Source organism: Pseudonaja textilis, chromosome 2 (genome assembly GCF_049901715.1).
Source record: "Pseudonaja textilis isolate UNSWEBS1 chromosome 2, rPseTex1.2, whole genome shotgun sequence".
Taxonomy (NCBI): domain Eukaryota; kingdom Metazoa; phylum Chordata; class Lepidosauria; order Squamata; family Elapidae; genus Pseudonaja; species Pseudonaja textilis.
This window is the reverse complement of record NC_141991.1, coordinates 32,370,555-32,397,469: the sequence shown is the minus strand read 5'-3', so window position 1 is coordinate 32,397,469 and position 26,915 is coordinate 32,370,555. Positions and strand designations below refer to the sequence as shown.

At 36.2% G+C, this 26,915-nt stretch overlaps 1 protein-coding gene across 6 annotated transcripts in view; it reads right to left on the bottom strand.

Moving 5' to 3' along the window:
• MITF (melanocyte inducing transcription factor) overlaps positions 1 to 26,915 on the bottom strand; it is a 128,400-nt gene that overhangs the window by 9,649 nt on the left and 91,836 nt on the right. For 2 of the 6 annotated variants that reach the window (XM_026722234.2, XM_087923652.1), the window contains exons 3-8: positions 12,520 to 12,747; positions 10,531 to 10,617; positions 8,586 to 8,681; positions 4,348 to 4,465; positions 1,859 to 2,017; positions 284 to 340 (exon numbers count right to left, since the gene is read on the bottom strand). In XM_026722234.2, the coding sequence (XP_026578019.1) occupies positions 284 to 340; positions 1,859 to 2,017; positions 4,348 to 4,465; positions 8,586 to 8,681; positions 10,531 to 10,617; positions 12,520 to 12,747 (745 nt within the window). Of the gene's footprint in view, positions 1 to 283; positions 341 to 1,858; positions 2,018 to 4,347; positions 4,466 to 8,585; positions 8,682 to 10,530; positions 10,618 to 12,519; positions 12,748 to 13,680; positions 13,803 to 26,915 lie in introns of those variants that run through there. The other 4 variants (XM_026722242.2, XM_087923653.1, XM_087923654.1 and 1 more) reach the window with 3 other exon arrangements.

Sequence of the window (26,915 nt, the reverse complement as noted above, 5' to 3'; positions counted from 1 at the left end):
TTATATTACAGAAACTAAACAAACACTGAAGAAAATTATTAAATTCCTTATAAAAGTATCAACGTATCAAATAAATGTTTTAAAACCAAGTAACAAAATAACAAATAAATATCTAATTTCCTGTACAGAAAACTCAACTGCACATTTAGAAATATTTAAGTAATTATATTTTCCATCCATTATTATGAAAACAGGTTAAATTCTTAAAATCTCAAAGACTGTGAGTTATTGATTCTTGTCTATTGTTTATTGACCGTTGGAAGAAAAAAAACAAGCAACTTACTTAAATTGTGATTGTCTTTCTTTTGTCTTTCTTTGGCCAAAGCTCTTGCCTCTGATTCTATGGGAAATACACATGATATGCAGGTTAATGAAGTAATCAGATTTAGTATTATATTAAAAGGCAACATTTGCAAAGTAAACTTTGATATTTCTCTGCTGCATTCTACTTCATATATGCTCTGACTGATGTACCTATATACCACCTAAACTGCATCATAGCAAAATCTTCTGATATATTTCCATGGTCTAATATCATGGATGTTCAGTCTGACTTATTAGGGATATAGGTTCAAGTTTAAAACTACGAAAGCCTGTAGCTCAGGGCTGTCAAACTCAAGGCCTGTGGGCTGGATCCAGCCCTCGATGTGGTTGGATCTGGCCCATAGGGCCATCCTGGTCTACCCAATGTGAAGAGGCCAGCCTGGCTTTGGCCTGGACTACCCAGTGCGAAGAGGAAAAATCGGGCCAGCCTGGCTTCGGACTGGCCTACCCAATGCGAAGAGGAAACATGCCAGCAGTTTGGGGAGTGGCATCAAGCTGGCCATGCCCACCCAGTGGGCCACACACCCCCAGCCTTGGCGAAGAGGCTGGGTATGTGTAGTCCTTTCTTTATAGTATGGCTAGCTATCATTAAAGGACCAATGTTAACATTCAGGGATATCCTTAGCAAGAAAACAGAATTTCTGAATGCAAAAATGGGATTCAAACCCTCGGTCCATGAGGTGAAAAATAAACTAAACAAATCACAGCTTGTAGAAAAGTAGCACATGAGAAATAACATTCAAAGGCTGCTTTTCTCTCCAATGGTCTGCTAATTCAGCAACTACTCAGAAGGAGTTTTACTAGTGTTTTATGCTAGTATAATGTTGTTGGCAATTGGATTTCATGAATAAATGTGATTTGTGAAATCTATTTTATGATGATTCCAAATGTTATCTTTCCCATTTCAGGAAGCCATGAATACAGAGATGGAATTTTTTTAGATATATATTTGTCACAGAAAATCAGAGCTGCCATTGCTAGTATCTTTAGAATAGCAAAAAAGAACATGTAAATTGACTGGGGCCTCTTTCTTATGTGGATCTGGCATGCTGAAGTGTACTAATCACTGGAATCTACTGTAGCTATAATGCTGCCACCTTAAAGGTTAGAAATGACAAATCAAAATAGAGCTGGAAGGAACCTTGGAAGTCTTCTAGTCTAACCCCATGCTCAAGAGGAGACCCTATACCACTTCAGACAAGTGACTGTCCAGTCTTCTTTAAAGCCTCCAGCGATGAAGCACCTACAACTTCTGAAGGCAAGCTATTAGGAAGTTTCTCCTTAATTCAAGGTTGCTTTTCTCCTTGATTAGTTTCCATCCATTGTCTCTGGTGCTTTGGAAAATTAGTTGACCCCCTCTCTCCTTTGTGGCAGCCCCTCAAATACTGGAATATTACTACCATGTCACCCCTGGTCTTTCTTTTCTTTAGACTAGCCATATCCAATTCCTGCAACTGTTCTTCGTATGTTTTAATATATCCTTCATGCATAGTAACATATTAAAGTAACATTTTCAGTTGAGGCAGCAGCTAACCTGAGGATAATGGGCTGCATTCAGTTAAGCCTCCATCTGCCAGAATATTTTCCATCAGTAGAACAGGAAAGGAAGAGATTCCTCCTTTTTCGTGTACCCCTGTGTACCCTGCACCCTCAAAATCTTCTCCAGAAGGTTGGGGAACGAGTCGGCCAAGTCCTGTTGCACAAGTATAAAAGTCATTTTGTGCAACGTTGGATTTTATCCATTAAAATATTAGGTTTGCTCCAAGGAAGCAGCATATTGTAATAAAGCTAATACTTTTTTCCCTCTAACTACTAATAAAAAAGCTACACATATGTTTTATTAACCATTGGATGAAGATCAACCATGCAGTGAAACGTCTGTATTGGCTACTCCTAGATTATTTCTAAATATGGGTAATAAAGGCCTCTTTATTATAAAGGCATAATAATGAACAAATGTGGCATCTTCCTTAAAGAAGCTGCATCAGACACAACGATGCCTTATCTTTGCTGGTTTTGTTTTGTTTTTTTCCCTCATGTCCCTTCCTTAAGAAAAGAAAGGCAAATACTATACATTAACAAAAATATTTTCTGCACTCATGACTTGCCCATCGATTCAAGGATGCTGTTGTAGGCCCATACAACGTGACTGGTACAAGAAACTTTCTCAGAGAACTTGACATTTCACATTTGAACACAGCATCATTTATTTTCAGACTATGCTATGTGAACCATAGTGTATATACGACAAATGAAGCAAATGAATAGTGAAAAAGACACTCGGTAAACAAGCAAATCTTCATTTTCCTTGTTGCTCTATACTTTCTATTTTGCCCATCACTTGTTCTGTTCCATATGAAGTTGTTTTACACCAGGGGTGTCAAACTCAAGGCTCACGGGCCGGATGTGGCCCATGAGGTACTTAAATCAGGCCCATAGGGCCATCCTGGAAATAGCAAAGGACCAGCTCATGGTGCCTCTGGCAGCCAAAATGGGGAATTTTTGGCTTGGCAGGGTGCTGCAGGAGGCTGTTTAGGCCAAAAATGGGACATGTGGGGGGGCAGCTCATGTGGCCCTGCACCCCATTTTGGCCAGCAGAGTGCTGTAGAAAGTGTCCATCCCGTGTCCCTCCCCCACTGGCCAGCCATGGAGAACTACAATGCTGAAATGTTGAATAAATTCAGTTTGACACACCTGTTTTACACCAAATTAGGCTGTTGGTCTACCAAGCTCACTTCTGTCTACACTGCCTAATCCTTGTACCTCAGCTATCATAGAGAAATTAACCTTTTTGGCCACTTAAGTTTTACTTCTTTTAGTGTTTGGGTTCAAGTAGGAATAGCAGTGGTGTGTTCCACATGACTGCAATTGTCACTGGTAACCTCAGGTCACCCTGATCTCCCTTGCCTTCTCTCCCAGCGGGCCTGCTTTCCCAGCCAAGTGAAGAGGAACTATGGAGACTTGCAAGGGAGGACCTGATCTGTTGACAGCATCAACAGAAACAACTGCCCTTGCTCTTCTGAGAAGGCAGAGAGTTTTCTAGTTTTGTTTAGGAAGCTCTGCAAAAATACTACAAGGACCTGGCATCCCAGCTTCAATCTTAGTTGGTGGCAGGTAGAGGGTATATTCTGTGGAAGGTCTCAAAGCATAACGTTAGTCAGAATGGATACCCCAAGATTAATAGCAGCTCCTTTAAAGATGAGAGACCTAAGAATCCTTCTGAGTTGGATGTTTTTGAGTAAAATTGTTCTGAATTATTTGTGGACTCTGGGAATCTTGTCTTAAATAAGAACAGAAACAGCTGCTGAAAACAAAAGGAATCCAGGAGACTCATTTGGGGAGTTGGAAAGTATCTATTTAAAGACTAAAGATTGGGCCCTCTTTGAGAAAGGGTGCTTGGCTGATGAATTTTAACCCTTCTCTGTTTCTTTTTAGAATCTCCTTCCCCATTCAGTTTGCTGTTTCCTTCTCCTCATTTCTCTCCCTCCCCCCATTTTTTTTTTCATTTGCTTCCCAGGGCAGATGCTCCTTGCCTTTCCTCAGTCTTCCTTATTCCTATTTCCTTGAGTTTCTGATAGAAGGCATGGGAATCTGTCTGTGTCTATATTGGAAAGTCAATTAATTTTATAAATGGAAAACTTTACAAGCCATTCATTTTAATAAATAATTATTAATTCAATTTTTAGCATCCTGGCCCTATATTCTGACCATATATTGCATTCAAATGATACAGAGACAGAGTTGGAAGGGACCTTGTAGGTCATCTAGTCCAACCCCTCTGCCCAAGTAGACCCTACAATGAAACTAGCAATTCTAAATTGATCGTGGTGAAGCTGGTCTCTGCATAAATTTTTGCCCTGTGTTTATCTCCCCATCTCATTCCCAGTCCCCGATCATCTTTCTTTCAATAAATATAGTAGAAAGTGTTTAATCCAACGGGATATTTATATTTCTAGCACTAAATTGCATATATTCCTTACGTGGCTTGTTTATTATACTTTTAAAAACAGAGTTCATATTTACCTGTGAGTTCCCTTTTTATATTAGGAAGGTTAGCAGGACAGGAATTGCTGATGTTAAGTCCTGGGGGAGGCAAACCTTGATTCCCATACAGGTCCACTAGATTGCCAGAGACAGGTAACTGGAAAAGATAAAGAGATGAGATGTTAGCTCCCGTGATCCCTGAAAAAATCCTTGATAGTTTTAAAACTGAAGTTCAGATCAAAGAGTACCAACAGTTCTGATATTGTTGCTTGCCTATCAATACACCTCCACCAGTAATGAAGGTTATATCTTGATGTCTATGATGTACTTCAGAGAATGCAACCAATATATAGGATTTGGAAGACTGACACTCAGACAAATCAGCCATCAACAAGTACTGAGACATAAACATCTACGCATCATTTAAAACAGACAGTCAAAAAGCCCAAAAGGAAACAGAAAAACCAAAACACCTGCTCACCTGCAATCAACACCCATATGAGCAGAGATTCACACCAAGTTTTATATTAGGCCAACAATAAAAAAGCAAACAATACCCTATGAAGGAACCTCAAAACAAGCTAATAGTAAACAACAGACCAATCAAGAAACCACCACCAAGACAACTCTCACCAACACTGACAGGATAAGACACTAGAATATTAAATGTAAGCAAAACAACCAAACACTGATAATGTTACCTTGTTTGGTAATCAAACGTCTGCAAGAAAACAACCAAGCTCAGAGAACACAACAGACCCCTCATTGTAGGATTGAGTTGTTCAGGGTGTAATTCTATAGTTGTCTAATTAATTCACTGTTTTCCAACAAAGGGTATGTTTCAAAGTACCAGTTTGGATGTTTAAACCTCTCAACAGCCTCAGTCTAGAGAGTGCTAAAGCTTACTTTATTCTACAGGAATATTTACCTAGGTATTAATAAGACTTCGGAAGACCTATCTTGCAATCACTCGTTCTCCTTAATATGGCACATAAGACACAATTACTTCAGGGGCACTGAAGTATGACACTAAAACTATGGAATTTGTAGGGATGATTCTTTTGTTTTACAGTATTTAGCTTTTAGAAATAAAAACAAAACATATTACTTTTAGAAAATTCTCAGAAAATAATTCATTTTTAAATTCTGTGATGCTAGTCAGTGCTGCTTTGAATATGCATATTATAACTCAAAAGGCTAAATATAAGAGTATTAAACAAATAAATCGAAGGTTAAAAAAACTTCCCCGTGGTTACTTGCAAGTCTAAAAGAAATCAATGGAGTTTACTCTTTGCTAAATATAGTTAAGAACATCTAGTAAAAGGTACCACAAATAGCTTTTAAGATAGCATTGTGAAAATCTGAATGTTCTACTTAAAGATAAACTGCAAGAATGAACAGACCAGTTCTGAAGATATGTGCGCTCTTATTGCGTCAAAGCAAATGAAACATGTATCATGTGTGACTTTTATATAAAGGTCCATTGCAATAATTTATAGCATCTAATTTGTTGCATCTCATAAAAATAAGATTTTCTGTGACTATTGTATCTCAATAGCAAATGAGCACAGCTATCACTGTTACTGACTAGGCCTTCTCTTTGCTATTGAACAATGGCATCCCTATTAACTATGTAGACCTATTCATGGGCTCCAAGGAGACACCTTTGTTTATTGGGATTTTGCTTATCTTCTACTTTAGGGGGCCTGGCATCTGACTAGACCACAAATTCTAAAGATAGTCCCCAGTATAACCGAGTAAGATTACTGTATTTCAATATGGTAACATAATTCCTGGATTTGAGCTACGGATTTCAAGTGGATAAATGTACTACAATTGTGTCTTACTAATTTATATATGTAGGGCAATCTTCCAAATTAACAGACAACCTGTAGGATACATTCTGGTGTAGACTCCAGTAAGAAACTTCAAGAAATACCAAGGAACTATACTGAAGCTGATAAGAAGATGCTGTCCTCCAAAAGTCATGATATGTTTTGGGGCAGTGTCCCTTAATTTCCAAGTACATTTTCTATGTTCCATTCCTCTGAATTCTGAAGCAATGATAACCAACCTGATTTAGACTTTGGATAACAGAGGAGTTAAATCATAGATTTTAATCAGAGGTTTTTGATGAAGACAGAAACTTGCTCTTTTAGCTCAGGTAAACCAATGCACACACACATACACACAAAAACATCTAAATGGCCAACTGAAAAAAGGTAAAATTACAAGCAAAGTTTGGACAGTCCAGTAACGACCTTTGAAATAACAGAAGCAATTAATAGGGCTAAGATAGGTAAAGTGCCAGGATCTGATGGTTTACAGTTATGATTCCATTAAACTTTTGAAGAACAATTACTTCTTCTGATGAAGGATTTAATGAACTCTATTAATCAAAGGAAACTAAGCCTGATTCATGGAAAGATGTCTTTGATACCTAACGCGGGACTGAACTTCCATGAAGAATTACAGACCCCTTCTTAATAATAACTATAAATTGTTTACATCCATTTTAGTTGAAAAGACTTAAAGTTTTATGAGATTATATACATGAAGACCAATTGTCAGAAGACAATTAAAAGACAATGTGAGAGTAATCTTGGATATACTCGAACATTTACAACAATGTAGTAACAAACCGTTTCACTAATCTTAGTTGCAGAGAAAGTTTTTGATCATTTGAGTTGGGACTTTATGCTTAAAGTAGTCAAAAAGATGGACTTTGGACTGAGTTTTCTACAGGGATTGAAGTCTATTTATACACACCAGAAAGCACAGGTTACGGTGGATGGGGATTTGATAAAACCATATGAAATCCAGAAAGGAAGATAGGGGAGTCCTTTATCCCCTTTATTGTTTATCCTGGTGCTGTAACTGTTAGACAAGATGACCGAATAAAAGGATTACAAATTAAAGCTATAAGTATAAACTTTGTGCTTTTGCTGATTAATTCATTTTGATTTTCCAAGACACATCAGAGAATATTGAGTATATTATGAGGATGATTAAAATATTTGGAGAAAATGAAGGGTTTAAAAATAAATAAATTTAAGATGACAATACTAAGAATTTGAATGTGGAAAAGAAGACGAGATTAGAACTTAAAAATGGACTTAAACTTGTGAAAAGGTAAAATATTTAGGAGTGACTCTCACTAATGAAAATTCTAAGTCATATTAAACAATCATGTAAAAATATGGAAGGAGACAAACTTGGACTTACATAGATGGAAAAACTAGATTTGTCATTAATCAGAAGAATTTCATTAATTAAGATGAATGTACTGCCCAGAATGTTATTTCCACACTATCCCGATATTGATTAAAGATTCTTCTTTTAAACAGTGACAGAAAGATATGTCCAAATTTATTTGAAAAAAAAAAAAACCAAGAATCAAATATGAGCTCCTACAGAATGCTAAAGAATGAGGAGGTCTGAGTTTGCTGGATCTCAGATTATATTATGATGGCTGTTTGGTATGGTTAAAAAACTGGATATTTTTGAAAAAGCCAAACTTTGTTAGACCTTAAAGGTTATGATTTGAGACTTTGGTGGAATGCTTATTTGTGGAATCATAAAGTAAAAGTTAACCCTGGTTTTAAGAATCATATTATTAGACAATCAATTGGGCACGTAGTGTGGAAATATAAAAGAAGATTGGCTAACAAAATGCCATTTTGGCTAAAGTGATACTATTGGATTCTAAATAGATGACATATTGAGATCTACTGATACTTGAACAAGAAGTATTTCAGATAAAAAGAAGAGAGCAATTTGTGAATAGTGAAGTGAAGGATTTGTTTGTTATTGGTTTAATTATTATAGAATTTTTAAAGATATAAACTTGATAAAAAGTTTGGTATTTGCAGGAGTTAAATCTGAACAGGCAGTTTATAAAATGTTACTTAAGATGAACCTGGAAGATGAACTTATTAAAAGATTGTATGCTAAAATGGGTGGGAAAAAATTGGTTACAAATCAATGCTAGATCAATAGGAGAATATATAGAGAGGAATATATTAGATTTTTGGTATAGCGTTCGGTATTCAGCTAGGGTGGATTTTTTCTTATATTTAATATTAGATGTATTTATTATGGGTGGGGTTGTACACATAGGTCTTGTTAGTGTTAGTAGTTTTTTTTTCTTTTTCTTCCTTTTCTTTGTTTTACATTTTATCTTTGGTAATAAAAGAATAAAAAACATGTTTTAATAAAAAAAAGTTACTAAGTCATACAAGAGTAAGAACTAAGAGACACAACAGAAAACAAAATACCGTATTTGCAATTTGTAGGGCAGGATCCATTAAACCAAATATTTCTTCATTATAACTTGATTCCAAACTGATTATGTCATCAATTACATCATCCATCTGTAACAAACAATAAGGAGTATCAGAAATCTGAACTAGGACAAAATATGTTCACACGCATCAAACACTCAGAAAGGAAAGACCTCCTGTACATATAGATAGTCCTCGACTTACAATCATTCAATTACAATGGACCTGAAAATGACCATTTTTCACACTCACGACCATTGAAGCATCACCATAGTCATGTGATCAGACCTTTGGCAACTGCATATATTTATGATAGATGCAGTATCATGGGGTCATGTGATCACCTTTTGCGACTGTATAACAAGCAAAGTCAATAGGAAGCCAACATTTTCTTTAACAACTGTGTTACTAACTTAACAACTGCAGTGATTTAACAACTGTGACAAGGAAGATCATAAAATGGGCAAAACTCACTTAAGAGCTGTCTTGCTTAGGAACGGAAACACGGGGCTCTACTGTGATCATCAGTTGATGACTTCCAATATGATGTACGCTTCTACCCATTCCCAGCTGTTAATCATATTATTTATAATGTTGTTATATTGTTTCTATTCTGTTTTTAAAATATTGTTAGCTATCTAGAGTCCTGTACTTGAGTTGGAAAGTTATATCAATTCCATAAATAAAAATATCCCAATTTATTTATTTAGGAGCAGAGCACCAATCCTCTAACTGAGGGCTGTCAAACTCCTGGCCCGTGGGCCGGATGGGTCATGCGCTGGCCCAAAGGGGAAAAAAGTCTCGATACATTATGTGATGCCGCTGTGACGATGTGAGTTTGATACCCCTCTCTAAACTTCTTTGATTACCCCATTTTTTTAAAAGAAAAAGTGATTTCCTGTTTCAAGATTATATACTGTGAGCCCTACTGTAAATGGCTATAAACCTGTTGTGCATCATATTATGTTAAGGGAAGATCAGTGAAAAAAGAATGGTTGCAAAATCAGCTTCAGCTTCAAAAATATGTCTGCTCTTTTATGCCTGGGTTAACTAGTTACACATACTCAAATCAGCCATACAGATGAAAAAGTAAGGAAACAAAATTAATTTAAAAGAAGTAATATGAATCTAGAATTTAGAATCTAGAACCTAGAAACAAGAGACAAATCCTCAAAAGTAATGCACTACAATAAGACAGCTTGGAAGATATATAGATATTTCCGATCTCTGGTGCCGACAATTGCTCATATCTTGGAAGCTGATAAAAAAGGAATTAGTTCAAATATTATATGATGATATGCGTTTGTTATACAAAACCTTCTTAAATAACTACATATATGTTTTCTCAGAGGACATTTTTAATATTTAATAAGAGTTTTCTCTATACTCTTCCCAGAAATACCAATCTCAATGTTCCTTAAATTGCAAACTATAACAGCTACATTGTAGTATGGACAGAAACTCTTATTTTCTTATTGAGTAGACTGAAGATTTTGTTGCTTGAAAGGGATTATGTTAGGGATTTGAATAATCTGTCATTCCTATAAAGTAAATTATTTTTGGCTATTTAAAAATGCATTTGCATGTTTTATTGACAGAACACAAATGTATTTTATATTAGATCTCCATGAATAAGTAATCTGATCAGCTCAACGACCACTGAGTTACTGGGATTTACGTCCTAGTGAAAGGCTACAAAATTCAAGCCACAGTCAAAATTCTACCACTGTGTGTAATTTCTAACTGTTCATAACAAAGTATGCCATAGACATATTATTTCCAAATGTGTAATTATTCAATTGCTTTTTAACTAGATTTTAGGTATCCTAGTGAACTAAATGAATGAATGAATAACCTGAAATGAATACATCTGAAATAGGCTTAGAGATCTTAACAATCACAAAAAGATTCTATCAGACAATATGCAAAGCATACATACCTGCATGCATGACACTCGAGAGTGTGTATTCAGAGACTGGCAGTCCTTTTCGGCTCTGTTGTTTTGTTCTTCAAATTTATAAAAGCCCTGCAACCATGAAAGAAAGAGAACAAATGTAAGAACAAATAGATCAGAATGGGATAGAGTACCACACCAGGATAAATAAAATATTATTTAACTAATATTTAACTAACCAAAAGGTCTTTAGAACAGAAAGTTAATCCTGTCACAATAGAATAAATACATCAGATTTTAATCATGAAAATTAAGGGAATGCAAATACTGTTCTCAAAAACTCTTTGATTGCACAAAAAAATTAATACAAAAAAGTCCTAGAAAGATCCACGCAAATTAACCTTTTTGGTCCAACAGTGGTTAACCAGGTGATTCTGGAAGATTATTTATTAGTCGGTGAAACCAGGTAGTCCTCACAACTTGTTCCCCAATAGTTTTCAACAGCATGGAGTTCCATACCTCAATAGACCTGTTGTCCATTCACAGTTTAATCCCTATTAAATACAACTACACTAGCAACCAGGGGCACATCCTGTAGTGGAGAATTATACACATTCATAATTCAAAAGTCACATCATGTTTATTTGTTTGTATGGCAAACAGTTTCCTGCAATTAGTGTGTGTGTGTGTGTGTGTGTGTGTGTGTGTGTGTGTGTGCATGTATGTATGTATGTATGTATGTATGTATGTATATGTATATAATATATAGTATATACATATACACATACATACATACACATATATTCATTTTTAACACACACTGGTTCTTCAATTCTCCTTACACAAATGATTGTTCAAGTGTTTTTGTGATGGAGGTAGATCAATTGTGATAGTGAGGAACATTCTGGGGTTAGTTTTACTACTCATAAATGGGTGTTCTTTGACTGGCAAAGTACAGCTATTTTGTTGAACGCATAAAATTCACTAAGAAGTATCAATGTTGCCTAAGCTCCAGGACCTAGGTTGTTGGGGGAATATGCTTACTCTATAAATCTCTTAAAGAGGGCTGTGAAGCACTGTGAAACAGTATATAAGTCTAAGTGTTATTGCTCTTACCTATTGTTGCTATTGTCTTTCATGGTACTTTCAAGGCTACCATCTTATTCCTATCAAATCAATTCATGCACCTGGACAGGTCAGGAAGAAATGCTATGGACCCTCTGGAATAACCTCCCTCCAGGGGTGAGGCAGGCCTTCACTCTCCTAGCCTCTGAAGGAGGAGTTTGAAGACCTGATCCTGCAAGTTTTCAAGAAGAACACACAACCCTGGTAATGGCTGGTGCCTTAACGAATCTGCCTTCACCTTTTAACTTATTTTATTTGTGTTTTTATTGGCTCTTTTTATAGATGCATTGAATTTTTAAATAGTTTTTAGGATTTTGTATTTTTTAACTATACACTAGCACCATTAGGTAGTATCTAAATTTGACAAATGCATAAATATTGAAATTATGTGGGGAAAAAGATTTAGATTGGAATCACCTGTGGGACTCTGCATGCAGTTAAATAGGAATTTTCTGAAATCTCGAAGAGTATGGGTCATAAGGATGGAGAGAAAATTTACTTAACAGTTAATTGGTTTTGGTCAATTAGCAATGAAAAAATCAGCTAAGATCAAGTTAGTGTGCAAGAGTTCTGAAAATTCCATGAGAAGATCTATGTAGGAACCTGCAAAATAGCCAATATTATAATGCTTGATTTTTACATGTGTATAAGTGCAATCTAGGACTCTCTATATTTCAAATAGGGAGAGAATTCCTATAGTTGCTCTTATGAAGTACTTCATGCTTTTCATTTTGACATATTAATATTTATAGTTTCTGTTTCTGTTTTTAGGACAGTTGGATGAGCTGCCCAAAGATCTATTCCCAACTAAATATAGAGGACTGTGAGACCGATCAAGTATTTTCACAACCTGAAGAAAAAGAGACTACATGAGAAGCATCAAAGGTCAAAGACAAGACTTGCTCTTACCTCTTTTTCACAGTAGGAGTTCAATGTAAGCATGGCCATAGGGCTGTTGGGTGCACTGCTTCCAGTGCCCGGTGGCATAACGTGGTCAACAGGCTGATTTGGGCAAGGTAAGCTTAATGCCTGATTGTTGTGCTTATTTGCTAACGTAGTTGAAAGGTATTGTTTGACTTGTTGCCGTTGAGCTTGTTGGATATGGTACTTGGTGGGGTTTTCCAGGTGAGTCTGCACCTGTGGACACAGAAGGAAAAGATGCAGCTTTTCATCAGTGTTTGGGAATCAGAATTGCTGTGAATATTGTGTCCATCGAGATTTACACATCAATTAACTAACACTAATTTTTTTTCTACATGAAAACAAAGTTACATGTAGAAGGAAATGTATATTAATGTAAATACATTGTTTAAAAAACAGTAATTATTATATATTATTATATAACAGACAGAACCCTGCAGATCAATACTTTAAAAATATGAGTAATTTATAAAACTTAAATAATTAGCAAATAACAAGAAAAGTATAAAATATACATTTTCTCAATAAAATTGTTGATATACATACACTTAATAAAATGCATGCAAATAACTTATGCATTTTAAATCTGTTGGAGCCCAATGGACTTAAACAGCTATAAGAACTGTGAATAAATAAAAATGAATAAATAAAAATAGAGAATGGCATTCAGAAGTCTTTTAAATGTCTCTGCTACTGCTACAAACAAAAAGCAAACACACTCTCAAAACCCTGAAAATGTATACCATTTAGATACAATGCTTAAGCATTTACTTTATGTTTTTCATCACTTTGAAATAGACTCTATTTGACTCAATTGCTTTTGTGACATTCAACTAGTCTATGAAAAAAAACATGATGCTATATTAAAAACCGTGTTTTCCATTTCTCTACAAATATTCATACTGCGCCCACAGTTATTATATTTATTAAGAAAAAATTGTTTGTAATCTTCTCTAAATTCCATTGTACCATAGGTATGCAAAAATGCATGCAAGCGTATATCTTTAGTCTCACTGAAATAAATAGATTTAGGTATCGGTAAATGGGAAACTGCTTGACGCACACAGGGAAAAAAAGAAAGGAAGAAAGGAAAAGAGAAAGAGAGAAAGAAGGAAGAAGGAAGGAAGGAAGGAAGGAAGGAAAACTCACCTGATAATGATTATACTCAAGCATTTCCAGCATGGCATTTATATAGTCCTAGAAATGTCTGGCAACTACTTGGACAATTTCCATTTTATTTTCTGTTCTACCAGTTCAAAGGCACAACGATGGATGAAGCATAAACAAATTCTTCCAAATATGGTGCAAGTAACTTGGACATTACATCTCAGGCTTATAATAACCATAAACTAATTTGTTATGCATATAAAAAAATCAGTTTGCACAGGGAACCTTTTTGTATTTGTGTGCAGATGTGTTCGCGTGTTTAAGAAGCTATGTAAATTTAGCTTGGAAATTTTGGTACTATTTTTTTCCCATAGCTTTGACGTCACACTTTTTTTCACAAACATAAAAGACCCTTTTAAAGTGATGGGTTATCAAAGTCAGATTGATTATTTGCTTCAGGCCAAATAACTATTCAGCTTTCGTTCCAGTCATACTAGCAAACAGTGACATTTTTCTTTAACAGTATGATTACTTGTTTTAGGCGCACAGTTTAAGATGACATTGCAGAAAAAACTACTGGGTCATTTGTTTGCCTTATTCTCTACTGTTGAAGAAATGTTCTCACAATGACTTACTGTCTTTAAAACATGGCGGTGCTATGCCTCTTTACCATGCACTACTGTATCTTAAAATTAAGTTAAATTAAGGCTGACCTCATCATTGTAGGACACTACTTGCCTAAAGTGTGTTCCGTACAGTTGAAGGGCTGTTTCACACAACACGCTAACATTTCCATTTGAGTTAACAAGTCTTAATAATATAAAATGTGATCTAACACATAAACCATGTTGCAGCTTAATGCAACATTCTGATACTCTGAGTTACAGACTGGGCTCCTCAAGTTCATGGAACCATTGGCTATTTAATTCTACGTTAGCATAGTTAGTGAATTCTATGAACCCAGCTCATTTGCCCAATACAGCATACAAGTAGTCCTTGATTTTGCAACATTTCAAAGTTCCAATGGCACAGAAAAAAGCTACTTTCAACCAGTCCTCGTACTTATGACCATCACAGCATTCCCCAACATCATGGGATCCAAATTCAGCTGGCATATGTTTATGATAGTTGCAGTATCCCCAGATTATGGGATTGTCATTTGCAATCTTCTCATCTAGCTTCCAACAAACCAAATAGCAATAGCACTTAGACTTATATACCACTTCACAGCCCTATCTAAGTGGTTTACAGAGTCAGCGTATTTCCCACAACAATCTGAGTCTTCATTTTATCCACCTTAGAAGGATAGAAGGATAAGTCAATCTTGAACCTGATGAGATTCGAACTGCCAAATTGCAGGAACCAGCAGTCAGCAGAAGTAGCTTGCAGTACTGAATTCTAACCACTGTGCCACTGCAGCTCATACAAAGGAAGTACATGGAGGAAGCTTAACAATGGTGTTAAGATTTGCTTAACAACAGTGGGTTCACTTAAAATAGCAGTGAGTCACTTAACAAGAGCAGAACAAAAGGTTTCAATAACAGGCATGAATCACTAAACTACCTTGCTTAACATAAGAAATTCTGGTCAAAATTATGGTTGTAAGTCAAGGATTACCTAGATATATGTTCTGCCTTGCCTACAGTCCTGGGAACAAATGCTTAAGGATTCTTTAAGTAAACTGCTCAAAAAAATAAAGGGAACACAAAAATAAGACATCCTAGATCTGAATGAATGAAATATTTTTATTAAATACTTTGTTCATTACATAGTTGAATGTGCTGACAACAAAATCACACAAAAATTATCAATGGAAATCAAATTTAGCAACCCATGGAGGTCTGCATTTGGAGTTACACTCAAAATTAAAGTGGAAAAAAACACTACAGGCTGATCCAACTTTGATGTAATGTCCTTAAAACAAGTCAAAATGAGGCTCAGTAATTTGCGTGGCCTCCACGTGCCTGTATGACCTCCCTATAACTCCTGGGCATGCTCCTGATGAGGTGGCAGATAGTCTCCTGAGGGATCTCCTCCCACACCTGGACTAAAGCATCCCCTAAGTCCTGGACAGTCTGGTGGATGGAGCAAGTCCCAGATGTGCTCAATTGGATTCAGGTCTGGGGAACGGGTGGGCCAGTCCATAGCATCAATGCCTTCATCTTGCAGGAACTGCTGACACACTCCAGCCACATGAGGTCTAGCATTGTCTTGCATTAGGAGGAACCTAGGGCCAAATGCACCAGCATATGGTCTCACAAGGGGTCTGAGGATCTCATCTCAGTACCTAATGGCAGTCAGGCTACCTCTGGCGAGCACATGGAGGGCTGTGCAGCCCCCTAAAGAAATGCCACCTCACACCATTACTGATCCACTGCCAAAACGGTCATCCTGGAGGATGTTGCAGGCAGCAGAACATTCTCCACGGCGTCTCCAGACCCTGTCACGTCTGTCACACGTACTCAGTGTGAACCTGCTTTCATCTGTGAAGAGCACAGGGCGCCAGTGGCGAATTTGCCAATCTTGGTGTTCTCTGGCAAATGCCAAACATCCTGCATGGTGTTGGGCTGTAAGCACAACCCCCACCTGTGGACGTCGGGCCCTCATACCACCCTCATGGAGTCTGTTTCTGACCATTTGAGCAGCCACATGCACATTTGTGGCCCGCTGGAGGTCATTTTTCAGGGCTCTGGCAGTATTCCTCCTGTCCCTCCTTGTACAAAGGCGGAGGTAGCGGTCCTGATGCTGGGTTGTTGCCCTCCTACGGCCTCCTCCACATCTCCTGATGTACTGGTCTGTCTCCTGGTAGCGCCTCCATGCTCTGGACACTATGCTGACAGACACAGCAAGCCTTCTTGCCACAGCTCGCATTGATGTGCCATCCTGGATGAGCTACACTACCTGAGCCACTTGTGTGGGTTGTAGACTCTGTCTCATGCTACCACTAGAGTGAAAGCACCGTCAGCATTCAAAAGTGACCAAACCATCAGCCAGAAAGCATAGGAACTGAAAAATGGTCTCTGGCTACCACCTGCAGAACCTCTCCTTTATTGGGGATATCTTGCTAACTGCCTATGCTTTCCACCTGTTGTCTATTCCATTTGCACAACAGCATGTGAAATTGATTTGTCAATCAGTGTTGCTACCTAAGTGGACAGTTTGATTTCACAGAAGGGTGATTGACTTGGAGTTACATTGTGTTCTTTAAGTGTTCCCTTTATTTTTTGAGCAGTGTATAACCAACCCAATTTACACCAAACTCTATACATTTATAGTCCCAAAATAACTGCTACAGACAATGTGTGCTATGGGGTACAAAAACTGAGGTTTAATATGTCTAAAGGATGTCAGTTTGAGGGAAGCCAACAAAAGATGATCTGCCCCAAACCTTGTCCTTCAGTGTACCCAGTATCACTATAACTTGGCCCTTCTATTTTGCCATAAGTCCTCCTCTTTTCCCCTTTTCCATTATTCCCTTCAAACCAGGGAGTTAGGTCTTCTCAGCATATAACAGCTTCTATTAAAATTTACTCCTAGTGGTACAAGCAGCAGCAGCAGCAGCAGCAGCAGCTCTAGTGGTAAATTGGTATATAAGCATCATTAATGAGATGGTGGTGCAGGCTACTTCTGCTGACTGCCAGCTGCCAGAATTTCGAGTCTCATCAGCTCAAAGTGGACTCAGCCTTTTATCCTTTGAGGTCAGTAAAATGATGACCCAGATTGTTGGGGGCAATATGCTGACTCTATAAATCTCTTAGAGATGGCTGTAAAGCACTGTGAAGCACTATATAAGTCTAAGTGCTATTAAATTGTTAACTTCCAGATATGTGCAGCACTAGTGCAAATGCCCATGAAGCATTTCTATAGCAGTTTATGAAAATTTCTCTATTTTCTAAATTAATTCTCACCTAAAACACAATACTCTTCTCAATAAAAGTCAGCTTTGACCAGTTAAAACTATGTCAACTAAAATGTTGTCCCCTTAAACACAGAGGATTTTCTTGAGGAAAAATTTGGGGCTTTTTCAAGTGAAATCAACATATTTTAAAATTTTTGAAATTGTCCAATCTTGTTAAGATGCAAAGTGATTTCTTTCATTCTGGGGAGGATTACAGGTAGTCCTTGACTTACAACTATTTGTTTAGTAACCATTCAAAGTTAAAACAGCACTGAAAAAATGACTTACGATTGTTTTTCACACAACTGTTGCAACATCCCCATGTGATCAAATTTTGGATGCTGGGCAACTGGCATGTACTTATGATGGTTGCAGCATCCCGGCGTCATGTGATTACCTTTTGCGACCTTCTGACAAGCAAAGTCAATGGGGAAGCCAGATTCACTTATGAACTGTTGAGGTAATTCCCCGTTAGGAGAATGAGCACATACAGGGAGACGTATATGAGAGTAGTGTTTGAATAATACACATACAGCACACAGATAACACTGTACAGTAAATGTAGGTTTTTACTTTCAGAAATGTTAAGCAAAGTCCAAACAAGCAATCCAAAATCATTCACAGGTAGATCAGTCAGTTTTCAATCCAGGGATAATCCAAATGTCAAAGTCCAGTGTCAAAAAACAGTTCAGTAACAGACTTACATTAAATCCATGAATATCAGTCAATTAGGAAAAATGGAGGAACGGCAATACTTTCCAACAGAAGGAAACAGAGACTTACTCACAATCTCTTCTGAGACTAAGGCTAAGAAAAACCAGGTTTCTGGCTCCATCTTATGGCCGTTTGAGAAACCACACCTAATTACAGTTTTGCATTTTCTTAAGGATACAGTTTTAAAATGTTTATCCTGGTTTATATATTTCTAACCCAAATACCTGTTAGGTGACTTATATGCCTAACATTCTCCCCTTTTGGGTAAGATAATATACACAACCTTACATTCTAAGTCCATAATCTTCATAGCAAGCTTTATGCTTTATAGAACCTTGGGCCTTTGTAAAATGATCTGCTATATTGTTTTCTGACATACAGTATTCTAGCTTAATCATCTTACTTTGCACACATTGTCTCACATTTAAGTATCTTAAATCTGTGTGTTTCGTTCTTGTTTTAACAGCAATATTTGAAGCCATCTGTATTGCTGATTGATTATCTTCATAAACAACAATAGAATCTGTTACATCAATTCCCATATCAATCAATAATTGTTTATACAAAACTAAATCTGTACATAATAAAGACAAACACGAGAATTCAGCCTCCATTGTTGACAAACTTAGATGTTTCTGTCTAATAGATCTCCATCCAATCAATGCTTTTCCCAATAATACTACTGTCTGTAGCAAAACTTGCATAGCATATGCAGTTAAATTCAGTTCATTTTTAGGCTCCAAATACAATGAATAATGCATTGTCTGTTTCAGATATCTTAACACACGTTTAGCAGCTTACCAGTGCCTTTCAGTTGGCTCAGCGTTAAATCTCGCTAATTGATTAACACTGCATGCAATATCTGGCCTTGACCAATTACTGCGATAAGATAAACTACTAATCAAAGACTGATAAATGTTCTTATCAAAAATAGGACTTTGAACATCACTATGGCTAAACTCTTGGCTCATTGGTGTTTTAGCCGGCTTACAAAGTTCCATTTTAAAACTTTTTAGTAATTGGTTAATTTTATCTGCCTGTGAGATCTTGTATCCTCCCCTAGTTCTATCTATCTTTAAAACAAGATATTGTTTGATTTCTCCTAACTGTTTTATCTTAAATTTCTTTTCCAATAGTGAAATTATCTCAGTAGCTTCTTGTTCAGTTTTGGTGATTAATGCTATGTCATCAGTAAATAATAACAATAATGAAATTATACCATTGATTTTCTTTTTAAACAAACACGGATCAGCCATGCCAGCTACAAAGCCTATTTTAGTTAATTCTTTAACTATACATTGGTTCCACTCATATCCTGATTGCTTTAAACCATAAAGACTCTTTTTCAATTTCCAGCAATCATTATTATCAGTATTATCATTTTTGAGACCTAAAGGTTTCTTTAAATATATAGTGTGTTGCAACGGTGCATGCAGATATGCTGTCTCTACATCCGAATGATGTACAATGTATTTCTCTTTAGCTGCCCACACTAATGCTGCTCGTAATGTAGAAGCCTTCAGACTAGGCGCAAACACCTCATCGTAGTCATTTGCTGTCTGATTGAACCCTTGTGCTACTAACCTGGCTTTATGGGTAACAGTCCCATCTACACCTGTCTTTAGCTTATATATCCATTTACATCCTATGGCATGTTTACCTGGTGGTAACTTAACATTTTTGTATATCTCCAGTCTTTTTAATGATTCCAGTTCCTTATCCATTGCTTTCTGCCAAGCAGCCTGATCCTTAGTAGGATACATTTTCAGTTCACTATAATTACTTGGAACTGTATTCACTTGGCATACAACACTAGCCTGATATCTATCAGGTGGTCGTGTTACACGGGTTAAATGCTTTGGTATTACAGGGCTAACTGGTGGACTTTCCTATGCCACCTGCTCCTGTTCTTCTACTTCTTCCTGTGCCTCTTCTACTACTTCCTCCTGTTCTTCCTCTTTAATGGCTATTTGTTGTTTACTGATATCATCTTTTTAAAAAACAAATTTTATTAATTTTCAAAGACAATACACAGACAAACAAAACATAAAATGTAAGAACATCGAACATTTTTTCTAAGAACTACTTAACAAAACAAATAAAACATCTTATTTAAGTACAACATAATTCTAAATTATCACATTTCCATACAAACACAATTTAATATGCATCTTATGTATTCAACTTCATATCCTATTAGTCTTTTTCCAACTTCTCACTGTTTCTTCCTTTACTTCTGTTCAATTTTATTCATTAAACTTATACTTTCATCTATTTCATATTACTATATTTCATATTATTACTGTTTCATATGTTCTTATCCAACATTATTAATTCTCAATAAACAAACAATAAACAAAATACATAACATAAAGACATAAAACTTCTTTTTAGAAAGCGGCTTAACCCCGGGTTACAACTTTTTGTACAGACATAAATCAAATTCATGCTCACCTTATATACTATTTCATATCTTTTTTAACATTCTATATTTTCCATATGTCTTCTCCCCTCTTTTCACTCTCTTAATTCTATCTTATTTATTTAATCTCAATTTAAATCATTATACTTGTATCTTTTGTCTGTTCTTTTTCAATTATCTATTTAACTTTTCTCTTTAATACAAACTTTTTCCTGTAAGCACTGGTTGAAGTATGACACCTTTCTATCTTTCCCCCAAATTTAACACTTAAAATAATACATAATTTCCATTCTGATTCTGCTTGGTACATTCTACATAACATTTTAAAATAAAAAACAGAATGAGCTTATAGTATGGTAAAAACAATGTTCCATAACAATTAATTAAACTAATTAATTAATTACACATTCTCTACAATGTTCTATTAACACATATGTTATTCCAATTTTCTAACTCTATTTCAAATACAAATACTACAATACAATCTTATGTACTTTTGCAGAATCTCTTTTTAGATTATATTTTACCCATTGTCTCTGAAAAAAACCTGTTTTTTAACATCTTGTTTTAAGCCTTTATAACTTCTCTTCACTTTTTCCCTTCCTTTCTTGTCAAGTCTAGCCTTTTTACCCCCCATCTCAATCTCCAGCCTCTTAGTCTCCCCTCTCTGTCATATTCCTCTTTTCTGTTGCTTTCTGACATTATATCGATTTTTCACCTTATTTTTCCCTTTCTTGGTTGTTTTTTTAGAACTTAAATTCTCCATTTTCTTTTCCTTTTTACCCTTTACTTCCTCAATTAAAATTATATGTCCATTAAAGAAGGCTTCTTCTTCTTCATCCCAACCTTCTTGTTGTTGCATTTCCTGATAAGTAGAAATCGCCATTTCTAAGAAGCGAAAAATAGATCCAAAAGAGCCCTTGCCTTCTTCTTCCTCTTCTTTTAACTTTTCAAATTCCATTTTCGATTCTTCAACAGATATCATTGTGATAATTTTTTTTTAAACAATCCAAATGTTTTTTTTAGTCTTTCAAAAGATAGTTTACAAAAGTCCCAAAGTCATCAAGCAATCAAAGTCAGCACAAACTGTTTCATTTAGCACTTTCTTCTTTTAATACTTTCTCTTCCTGGGGTAGAATTCAATTACACAATTCCAAGGTAATTTTTGGAAGTTTTATTGCAATTTAATCTCAACAAATCTTGGTATAAATCATTTACCTCTCTTCCTTCCCACTTATAGCAAAAAGATTTTAATTTTTAAATGCCAGTGTTTAGAAATCTAATGTCCCCTTGGCTTTAATTTTCAAAATTAGTACCTTCTGCTGCCAAAGCGGGTTTTTCCAATTTCAATTTGCTGTCTCTGTAGGGAAGGAAAGTGAGAAGAAGAAAAAAAGCTTTCCCTTTCACTTTCAACCGCAGCTTTGTGATCTTCTTGGGAATAATGTATCACTTAAAAAGCCAAAGTTCCAGAGTATTCAGATGTTGCTTGTCGTCTCTGTTCAGCCAAAAGCTTTCACTTTCTCAACTTCCTCCTGCACAAAACTTGTCCGGTTGAGAGGTTCTCTGTGGCGGCCATTGCTGACTGCCGCTCCACCGCCTTTGGAGTTAAGACGGCTGGGGAAGGGGGTTGCGATGCCCCCAGACCCCTGCCCAGATCTCCCCTCTCTTCAGTTATCCCTACAGGATAACTATAGCCTCCCAATCCAACTAGATCGAAGGCACTCCGGCAGCGAGCACGGCAGGGATCGCGCACAAACGCGAATTCCTGCCGCCTCCGAAGCCTGACAAACCGGAACTTCTACTGATATCATCTTTACGGACTATTTGGGTGTCAATAATAATATCATTGCTGGATTCCTGTTTCAGTTTATCCCACCCAACGTGCTCGAGAAATTTTGCACTAGCACTACAATAAATATGAGCTGTGCCTTGATCCCAAAATCTAAACAATCTATGGTTGGCCTCATAACCCACAAAAAATAATTTCTTAGCTCTATGTTGCCCTTTCAGTCTTACTTGTGAGGGAACATGCACCCATGCTGGAACTCCAAATGTGTGTAGGTAACTTAAATTTGGCTTTCTGCCATGCCAACGAGTGAATGGCAATTCTCCAGTTGTTGTATTTACTACATTGTTCAAAACATGGTTACTACACATTAAGGCCTCACCCCACAGTGTTTCAGGTAAACCTGAATCAGATAACATAGTGCGAGCCATGGCTTGTAATGTTCGCCCTCTTCGTTCTATAAACGAGTTATGTTGTGATCTGTAAGGTGCAGAACATTTATGCTCAACACCAGCCAATTTCATAGTTTGGAATCTTCTGTTAACAAACTCAGTCCCATTATCAGTGACTAAAGTAATTAGCTTACTTTTCATTTTTCTCTCAACAAACCTTAGCCAGTTAAAGAAATGTTGGAATGTTTCTGTTTTGTTCTTCATAAGATAGCAGAAACCATATCGTGAGTAATGGTCCATAATACTCAAAATATAACAGGCACCTCCTAAACTTGGTTTCTTAGGACCAATTACGTCAGCAAAAACAACCTCTAAAGGTTTTTTGGTCTTAAACCCATTTAGTATGTTTGCTGGAGTAACCTTACTCTTCTCCTGGCTACAAGCATTACAGTGTAAATACTTGCTACAGGGTTTCAATTTTACTCCCTCTGACAATTCAACAGTTTGTTTGAGCATTTTGAAATTAATGTGCCCTAGACGTCTATGTAATAAATGTATACATTCATCATGTGGCTTAACATTGTTATAAACTGAGTTAGCCATCTTCAACTGGTCATCATGTATTACATATAAATCATTCTCTAATGTAGCAGTAACACGTTTACCCTCTTTCTCTGTTATACAGTTATCTCCCCTAAAGGTTACTATATAACCAAGATTAACTAAAGCTCTTACTGATAATAAATTAAATGACAGTTTAGGTACATATAACATAGTTAAATGTTCGTTTATACAAGAACAATATGCAGTACCTTCACCTGATGCTTTAATCTTCCATCCATTTGCCAATGATACATGTTGTTTACTCGTGGACATCTTTACAAACCTTTTTCTATCTTTAGTAATGCATTGCGATGCTCCACTATCAACAACCCACAAATCATGGTTTACAGTTGAATTGCTAGACATAGCTAAACTAACATTCTTCTTGGCCTTCTGGTGTTTGCCAGTATTCTGTTGTTTTCCCTTCTTACAGAATTTAGCTATATGTCCCCTAGCCCCACAAGAAAAACATTTCCTAACAGTATAGGCAGTTGAAGATAAATCCTCTTCTTGTGGTTGTTTCTTCCTCAGTTGGTCTCTATCCAGACATCTTCTTGCTTCTTCTAACAATCTTCCAGTTATGTCCGTCAATGTCAGTTTATCTCTGGGCAGGACTTCCAATGAAGATACATAATCATCATAACTTTCATCCAATGAGGAAAGAATGATATAAACTTGATGCATCTCTGAAAATATCAGTTCTTTTTCATGTAGCTCTTGAAAAGTTCTTTTCATGAAGTTTAAATGAGCTAACATATCTCCACCTTTCAGAAGACGTGCTCTAAACAGTTTACGTGTAAGATGTATGTGTGCACCTACACTGTCACGAACATAAATCCTCTTCAAATTCTCCCAACACCTAGCAGCAGACTCTTCTCCACGAATATGGACTAGCTGCTGGTCACTCAGTGTTAGTCCAATTATAAAAAGAGCTCGTTCATTGTTCTGTTTAAAGTCAGCAAGCTTCTTGGCATCATCCTCATTATTTGGATCCCAAGCATTTACATCTGGTGGGTCTTGAACTACATTCCATAAACCTTCTCTACGCAGAAGTAGACTGCACTTCATAGACCAGGAAACATAGTTTGTTCCATCCAACTGGGTTATCAGTGATAGACATGTTGAAGTGACTTGTGCCATCTTTACCAGGATAGTAAACCACAATTAAACAGTAAACAGCTGTCTGTATACAGTACTGTGTATTCACACTAACTCTCAGTTATCTGTGCCTAGTATGGTCTGGGCCCATAACCAGTGTTGAGGTAATTCCCTGTTAGGAGGATGAGCGCATACAGGGAGACGTATTTGAGAGTATTGTTTGAATAATACACATACAGCACACAGTTACACTGTACAGTAAATGTAGGTTTTTACTTCCAGAAACGTTAAGCAAAGTCCAAACAAGCAATCCAAAATCATTCACAGGTAGATCAGTCAGTTTTCAATCCAGGGATAACCCAAATATCAAAGTCCAGTGTCAAAAAACAGTTCAGTAACAGACTTACATTAAATCCATGAATATCAGTCAATTAGGAAAAATGGAGGAACGGCAATACTTTCCAACAGAAGGAAACAGAGACTTACTCACACCCTCTTCTGAGACTAAGGCTAAGACAAACCAGGTTTCTGGCTCCATCTTATGGCCGTTTGAGAAACCACACCTAATTACAGTTTTGCATTTTCTTAAAGATACAGTTTTAAAATGTTTATCCTGGTTTATATATTTCTAACCCAAATACCTGTTAGGTGACTTATATTCCTAACATGAACCAAATTACTAATTTAACTACTTCAGTGATTCACTTAACAGCTGTGACAAGAAAGGTCATAAAATGGGGCCAAACTCACCAACAACTGTTCCGTTTAGAATCAATTTTAGAATCAATTGTGGTCGTAAGTTGAGGCCTACCTGTAGTCTTAGGAAAGTCAAGAATCGGATCTATAATTGGTTGCCAAGCAAAGAAATATGAAAATAAAACATAAAAATCTAACTTCTTTTTGTTTCTATTTTTAATACAGATACTTTATTTTCTTTTAAAATTACAAATATATTTTTGCATGCTGGTGTAGACTCCTGATGAAGAAGTAAACATTACATATTTATATATAATGTATATATAATTGTATATTGTAATTTGCTGGTTCCAATTCCTTTTGAAATTTGTAAGCCAAGTTTCCACCCAAGTTTCTAATAATGGTGTGCTTATAAAGTTAGGATACTAATATCTCAATTCATCTATTTGTATTGCCAACCTCTGAAAAATATTTCAGTATTAGTAGAATATATATTGTATTAGAAAAAATCCATCCATATTGTTCTATGTTCAGAAAGGATATTTGTATTTTATTTAGCGCAAATTAATTTACTACCATTATTAATAATTCTAAATTCTTTTCTGGTCCTAGAAACCCAACCCTATTTAAAAATAACCTTATAACTTTCAATTAGCATGTGACATTCTGTTTGTACTTAGTACAAAATCATAAATGAACCCATTTAGAAAAATGAACACAAACTTTAAATGCGTTAAGCTAAGAAAATCTGATAAAGAAAAATGTCATTTTTAAATCCCAGCCAAGTCTCTTCATGTCATTCAGCTAATAGCACTAGGCAAAAACAAGATACTATATTTCAAGTAAGACAGTTACTGTTCAAAGCAGAGGAAGTTTAGAAAAATGAACTTTTGTTTCTTATAACGTTGCCTTAGGAACTGGGATATATAATCATAAAATACTTTTTTTAGCCATTACTCCCATTTCAATGAAACTTTTGTTTTAAAATGTCATGGGATCAAAAATTAAAAGGTTTTTTTTTTTTAAAAAAAAATGTTAACAATAAGCGATGCCAGAATACAAATGTACCAACAATAGTACAATAATTGAAAACTGTTTCAGGGACTACCTGGGACTTTTCAGTTTAGTCCTTGTTTTACTTTAAAAAAAAGAGTTTAGTCACTGAGAAGAAAATCCACCTGGAAACATAATGTTAGGAACAGTATTAAAGACTGGGTATTTGCAACCTGCAGATATTCACATAATTTTACAAAATTCATTTAACTTTTGGATTTCTGTTTGCTTAAGTATAGGTATTTTGATTTATGACCGATGGAACTTATCACCTACCTGAAAAATTAGACTTCACCCAAATGGCCTCCTCCTGGTCATGTGACCACTCTTTGCCCTTTAGCAACATGGCTGAATTTATAGTCATTTGCAGCATCTCATGATCATATGACTGCATTTTACAATGCTTTTGCTAAAAACTGACACGTCTGGTTTTTGGTGAAACCACACCTGTAGCAAACAATGGGTTTACACTTATGACTGTGGCATTCACGTAATTTGCACTTATGGCTGTTTTTCACCCTTACAACTGTTGCAACCTCCCCATGATCATGTGATCAAAATTCATATGCTGGGCAATTGGCTCATATTTATGACAGCTGTAATGTCCCAGGATCA